Source organism: Agrilus planipennis, unplaced genomic scaffold (genome assembly GCF_000699045.2).
Source record: "Agrilus planipennis isolate EAB-ADULT unplaced genomic scaffold, Apla_2.0 scaffold248, whole genome shotgun sequence".
Lineage (NCBI taxonomy): Eukaryota > Metazoa > Arthropoda > Insecta > Coleoptera > Buprestidae > Agrilus > Agrilus planipennis.
In genome coordinates this window covers 371,132-378,496 of record NW_020438972.1, presented here as the reverse complement: position 1 = coordinate 378,496, position 7,365 = coordinate 371,132, and the positions used below count along the sequence as shown (strand labels likewise).

At 30.9% G+C, this 7,365-nt stretch overlaps 1 protein-coding gene across 1 annotated transcript; it reads right to left on the bottom strand.

The window, feature by feature from the left end:
- Positions 1 to 785: 785 nt before the first annotated feature.
- On the bottom strand, positions 786 to 2,036 carry LOC108739881 (the record flags this gene model as incomplete). Its single annotated transcript, XM_018473971.1, has 1 exon — positions 786 to 2,036. A coding segment is annotated over one exon (606 nt), but the record flags the coding sequence as incomplete, so codon positions are not given.
- Positions 2,037 to 7,365: the final 5,329 nt, after the last annotated feature.

Here is a 7,365-nt window from a genome sequence, read left to right as displayed (position 1 = left end):
GTTAATTATCATTTAAATAGTTTTTATTCAGTTTGAAATATAGAAATAATTTACTTAAACCAATTAAAACTATTTAAATGATAATTAACAAATACAATAATTAAATTAGTTGATATATTGGCATACCGTAAAATTCAGAAAATGGCATCGAAACACCAGAGTAGGTGGGGCTGTTACCCGCCTCACCACCCTATCTTGCTTCCCAACTGTTTAAATACCAACCGAATGATACGTACTGTATAACACGAATGATTTTGTCGTATTTTTAAATATCGTAATTTTTATTCAATGAATAGTAACTAAATTACATCTAAATTATCGAAATAAAGTTTTTATAAAAATGTTTCGAAAATTTGGGAATTGTAAATAAGTAAGTCATAACAATGACAAATTTGTCAAATAGCTGATGGAGTGTAGAATATTTTCTTGTAAAGTTCTCGGTAACTTCATTGTTATATTTTTGATTTTTTGATTTTCATAAAAGTATTAGCCAGTTATTAAAATGGTTCTTGTGCCTTTCATAACGTTTAAATTTTTTAATTATTCTGAATAAACCATTTAATTAAAAATGCTATTTAATTATAACTATAATAAGGATGTTTAAATAGGAACGTCAGTTGAATTTCACTTTTACTATTATTGCATATAACTTAATGTTTTTAAAAGAAGGTTATACTTCTTTTCTTAACATTTGTTTTAATCATTCCATAATGTACGATTACTTAAAATAATAATAGCAAAATGGAATTGGAATAACACCTTTGTCTTATTGTTAAAATGCACTATTTAATTCATTTTATCTTTATTTAAGGACTTAATTGTAAAACCAACTAGTTATATTTTCTATTTACAAATATGAGACGTATTTATTTGTGCAGTGATGTGTTAGTGGAAATCTAGTTCCACAAAAGTACGAATAAATTGTTACGTTTACACCATGATTACTATCGATATTTTACAAAAATTCAATCAGTCTCAAATAGTACAAAAATCGCTCGCTCAAAATACACACTCACTTTCAGTTTACAATAAGAAGGTAGCTAAATATATCACAAAAGTTTCTTTACATATTTAATACTTCAATTTTCGTACCAATTATTTATTTTCCAGAGACGTACCTATAGTAACAGTCGCTTCTTTTTCATCCCTTCACACAGCACACACACACACACGCATCAAAAGCAACTCTTATTCCATATATTACTAAAAAACTAATTTCACAAGCCTTGATTACATACATATATAATAGTAAAAATCTAATAATAATATTAAGTATTCCGCTGCTAAAATATTCCTCGCGCATGCCATTCACACTGGAATATTAAGACTAGTTTTGGATATTCCATACTAACTAAACTAACAAAGTATATGTATACAAATAGTATAAGAATAAATAAAATTGTTTCAAAATAACCATTCAAGGCAAATGGTTACTGTAGGGAAGTTTTGCCGCCTCCATCATCTCTAGGATCTTCCAACGACACCACTACACTTGAAGATGACGGCTGAGGGGCTCTGCGTTTCGTCCTTCTTTCTTTATTATTATTTTTTGATAACGAATCATCAGTCTGTGTAGAAGCCGTCTCTCCGCAGTCTTCACTATTTGCTGAAGTCACATCAGCAGTTGAAGAGTACGAAGGCGGTCCTGTGGTCTCGTCTGTATTAGTCGCTCTACTTTCATTTATCAAGGACCCGCAAAACTGTGTCCCAAGTTCTTCTCCACTAGATATAGGAACCACGTAAACATCGAACTGGGGCTTTTCGTCTGTACCATCCTTATAAATACTGTCATACGAGGGGGGTGCGAATAAATCGTAAGCTGGAGGTGCCGGATCGTTCGTGCCGTTTGGGGAGGGTGTCGTGATTGCGTTACGCGTGTTCCGACGGTTCCAAAGACGCCTTTTACAACACCATTCTGAGAATGATATTATAAAAAAGAACGCAATTAGTCCTACGAACGATCCCACGTACCACAGGATAGACCACGCGTTGAATGATCTTCCAGCTGAAAGGAAGAAAACACGATATAAATTAGCTTAATTTTAGACAGTAGAGTCTTGTGTAAGAAATGAACAATTAAATTACAGTGTGAATATACAGGGTAAGCCAATGAAACGAAAATATTTGGGAACGCCACTGTAAAATAAAACGTGTATTAGTGTATACGCGTAAGAAGTGAAACTTCTTTAGATTGTATATTACAGTAGTATTTAAAAAAAAATTGGCTTAAACTGTTGCATTAACTAATTACTAAACACCCGAAAAATACAACATAATTTCGAGCGAACGAATGCGGAATATATACTACGATATAAAGGGTATTACAAGCAGTTTTATGATGATCCTGAGTGATCTTCTATGTGTAATTATAGTAATGGAAGACAAACAGGTACCGTCACTCTCCTAGCATGACTTTATTTTCACATTTCCCTAGAACTAGAACATTCCACATCCTTGACTATTTAACCTCTAGTCCTCTTAACTCCTGTTTCTGCCTCTAATATGTCTCTGACTACACCTTTATGCCTGAGAAGGTATTCTACGAACCTATATCGCCTATTTCTTATCGATTTCCACAGAGTTTTTTTTAATATTTGGTTATATTTCAGCTTTCATTAAGTTAAAAGTTTTGATTAGATGTCTATTTTGTGTATAAATGGCATGTTTACTAAGTAGTAAATATATCTAACCCCTATAGATTAACTTTTCTTATGATTAAATCGACAAACAAAGAAAATAGTATCCAAAGTTTCTGAATTGCCTCTTAAAATATCATGAGGCCTCAATATCAAATAAAACTGAAAACTTATGATGTAGACTAGTTATTACAATTTTATTATGTTAGTTTAATTTATAATATTAGTCTAAGAGACAATTTTTATTGTTTTCAGATTTAAACGAAGATAACATCCCTCCTTTTGCAAGTGAAACTTGACTGCGAAATGGTAGAGGAGAATCAGGGTAAGTAAATCAGTTATATATATAAACAACGTATTATTCTGAGATTAATCAGTAACATAAGACATTACATTTCGTTAATGTTAAACGAATAAGGTTACGGTTTCTCCACCTTGCGCAATTCATTTGTTTAACAAAAGGTAACAAATAAATACAAAGCGCTAGAGATTATCTATTGCTTTCAAAATGTACTTTTCACTTTATCAATCGTCATGGTGATAAAACCACCTGAAAATACGTCATCTTCAGTCTGACTAAAGCAAGTAAACAACTGACATTGATCCATTTCTACATGGTCTTCTCCGATCCACCACCAAAAGTTTTAATTTTATTTTAACAACCAACCCTCCCATATTGTTTAAGAAAGCCTACTACCGGACCCCCTTCCTTAGAGAGTCATATGGTTTATGAACAACCGCCACTGAGTTAATATTTTCTGGTAAATCTTGCCAAGTCATAGTGCGAGTACTATACATGTCTAAAAAAAAGTTTATGAGTACTCGCGTTAGATAATGAGATGAAATAAATTTACAATCTTCCGAGAGAGCCGAGATAAACAGGTTATAATCTTTGAATGTACGTTCTCTTTTGTTTATCTAATTTGTGCATGATCATAATTCTTCTAAAAGGTCGTAATTTTAGTGTCCTTCGGTATACAATGATAACGTTAATTTAAAAATTGTTTGTACATCATTTTACGTTATATTTACTATGAGCCAGTGTTACTCAAAGCTTTTAAGTCCGCGATCTCGTTTTTCACTTAAAAATTTTAAAGGACCTACTCCTTTGTCGAAGAACATGTATATGTATAGAAAAACATCCAAGGGAGGGTTAATTTAAATTCAGAAGTAGTTAAATTGATTTGTCTAATTAAAAATACTGTTAATTTTAAGTAATAGCAGAATAATTTTTAGTATCAATAAAATTGACTAGTTATCAATTTTTCTGCGACCCCCTAATTATTTCTCGCGAACCCTCACGAGGGTTACGAGAATCATTGCCTATTAACTATTGCATTTTATGAGGCATGCACGTTTTTCATTGTGTTAATTTATGTATAAATAATGCACAATACTGTTGATAATTTTTTAATAAATTGGCTCATTATCAATTACATACGTGAACCCATTGGCAGTTTGAAAGTTTAACTGAAATATTAATTTATTATTCAATTTTGAACAGTCGATGACTTTACTGCGTTAAATTAGCATAACTATAATGTACAAATTTCAACTTTCTAAAATATTAGTAGGTATAATAAAAATCGTATTTGCAAACAGAGCTATTATTTCTATTAATAAGTATTTTGGAAACGATCAGAACATCTGAGATCGATCTAATGTTATTTAGATAAAATTATTAAACATAAACACCAAATATGTCAACTTTAGATTTCAAAATTGAAAATGGTCCATTTCTTAGAGGAAAACTTCCCTAAATATTAAAGCAATATTTACGATTTATCCCACTAGCCCGTTGCTTCGTAAGCGCAAATAATAAAAACTACAATAAATTTACTAGGTATTTTATTTGATTTTACAAATTAAATTGTAATAATTAAGAAACTTGAAATAATTTTTAAAAAAACATGTCAAAATTGAGATTATTTAGTTTTCNTGATGCATCGCCAATTGTTTTTTTTTATTTATCAACCGATATTGCCGTTCAGTGATGTTAAAATCTACTAAAATGTTGTTTTATAATATTTTCTTTAAAAACGTCTTAGATACTACTTTTTCTGATAAAATTGTAGTTTACGTTCTGCGGTTTGTATAGTTTATGATTTCTGTTTGCTACCATGAAAAACACGCGGAAAATATTTACCACCCAAAAATTATATTAATCCTGTTGTTTTAATTGTAAATTATCCCTGATGTAATACTTTGAGTAAGTGCAAAAATATTTGTATCACAATAAATCATTCAAAAAGAAAAATTGTTCTCGAGTATTTTGAACATAATAAGATGAGACTTATCGTTACATTAAAGCTGATTGAGTGTTGACGTATTATGTCGCTTTATCACTTACACAATACAATTTTGCTTTTACTTAATAAAACGTTATTTGTTTTATTTTCACTTTTTATCATTGATTACGCTTGATTAAACATCCTATCAGTAAAATTGTAATGGAAGTTCTTAACATATGATTCGTATCTATTAGTAAAGGGGCTATAACCCACTCAGTACAACTTTCATAAAAGGTTAAATCTATTGCATTTGTTGTGAAATGACGAATTTGTAACACAACCAATTAATTAATAATAATTATTTTGTTTCCGCCTTTCAATTAAGGTTACTTACTGAAAGCAAGCAAAAAACATCCAATAATAAAGACCCGGTAAGCTAAATTTGCTTTTACCTTTCTCTTGCCCTTAACATGTCCAATTTAATTATGAAATTACATGACTACCTATAATCTACATGAATATATAAAGAGTCCTAACTCACTAATTCATCAACCCCCATGTTAAATCCTTCGATCTACATAGTACCTGCACGAAGAAAACTAAATTTTTATGACAAGGCAAGAATTACAATTTTCGATTGCAAATGACTGAATTTGCCGTAGAAATAATAGAATTTATTAGGTAACTGGTAATAATCTTAATTTTGACATGTTTTTTTAAAAATTATTTTAAGTTTCTTAATTATTACAACCTAATAACGGGCTAGTTGGATAAATCGTAAATATCACTTTAATATTTAGGTAAATTTTACTTGTTCATTTTCTCAGTGTGATATTTTGCGCAAACGTTTCCTTTATGATGTTCTTATAAGAAAAAAGGAAGAATATTTCAAAATTCAACCCTAAAGAGGTAAAAAGGGATGCTAAAGTTTATATTGAACATTCCGTTTGTGTCCAATTTTATTCGAAACTTAATGTTTTATTGATCGCTAGATAATTATAAATAAATGTTTGTCTTGAGCATGACATTGTTAGTACACATATTTGCATGTTCAAGGATTAAAACATTAAAAAATCTTAAGTTAATTTCCGATACCTTATCGAATGATATGAAAAGTGCCCATAAACCCAACCATGAACATTGTTCGACGATATTTCCTAATCAGGTTTTTTCATGTTTTTAAAGATAAAGTTTGCACACCCATCAATAACAGAACACCGCGTGTTATTATTCTTACATACGAAACTCATAAAGTCAAATGTAAAACATGATAATTGTTCGCCTATTCTAATTTTATTTATCGTTATAGCTTCCNTATACATTTTCTCTATGTCCGCGAGCATGACTATCTGATGTGTGCGAAATCTAAGGGTGATGTCCCAGCTAGAATTTTGTACAACCGCGCCGACCTTTAAACAGTCGTTTAATGATAACCCGGTGCTGGTTTTAGCTGACGCGTTATATACAATTCTGACCCTTGTTGTACTGCTGGTTTCTTTGATAACAGGATGATGGGGTAAGAAACAGTGTTTATTTTGTACTTTGTCGAATTTTATTTCTGTCATGTGACCTAAATTGACCGCCTCGCGCATATTTTTAATGTATTCGTCCCTTAATCCTGGATTTTTTGAAAGCTTTCTTTCTAACGAATAGAATTGTTTTTCAGCTATTTTTCGAGATTCGCCTAAATTTTGAATTTTATTGTTAAAAGGTAAACGAACAGTATATATTCCGGTTGCTGGATCGCGTTTTGTGTTTTTCACGAAGTGTTCCTCTACCTGATATTCTTCTTCAGAGAGAAACGTTTTACTTTCAATTTCTTCGATTTCCCAAAATTTTGTAATAGCTTTGTGTAATGAATTGAAACTTAACATGCATTTACTGAATTTGTTTGGTTTGTTATCGCTACCTATTTTCCCAGAGATTATCCAACCTAACTTGGTTTTATGCAGTCTCGCCTTCTGATTAGCAATGTCGATCTGTCCTACACATAATAAATTAAAGAAGATTTCAACCCCTAACAGCGCATCGATTTCGTTGGGTTCAAAAAATGTTGGATCCGCCAGTTTGATATTGTGTGGTATGATTAATTTGCTTCTATCAATAAATTGATTGGGTAGATTATTGCAGATTTTTGGAATAATAAGAAATTCTACATTTTCGCTATAATTAGTGTGTTGTGAATAAATATATGTCTTAAGTGAATGTTTTACACGCGTTTCTATTTCATTTAAACCTTCAACTGGTAAATTTATGTTTTTGAACGGTAAGCCTAATTGGTTAGCTAATTTTTTAGTAATAAAATGGCTTTGTGATCCGCTATCCAATAGAACGCGAGCTTCTATCATGTTACCTTGTTTATCCCTTATATTTATCAGGGCCGTTGATAACAAAACCTGTGTAGAAATTATAGCATTATGTGCCTTAATATTAGAATTTTCTGAATTTTCGCGAATTTGATCTACCTTTTGATTGTCATTCGTCTCATAATGTAAAAG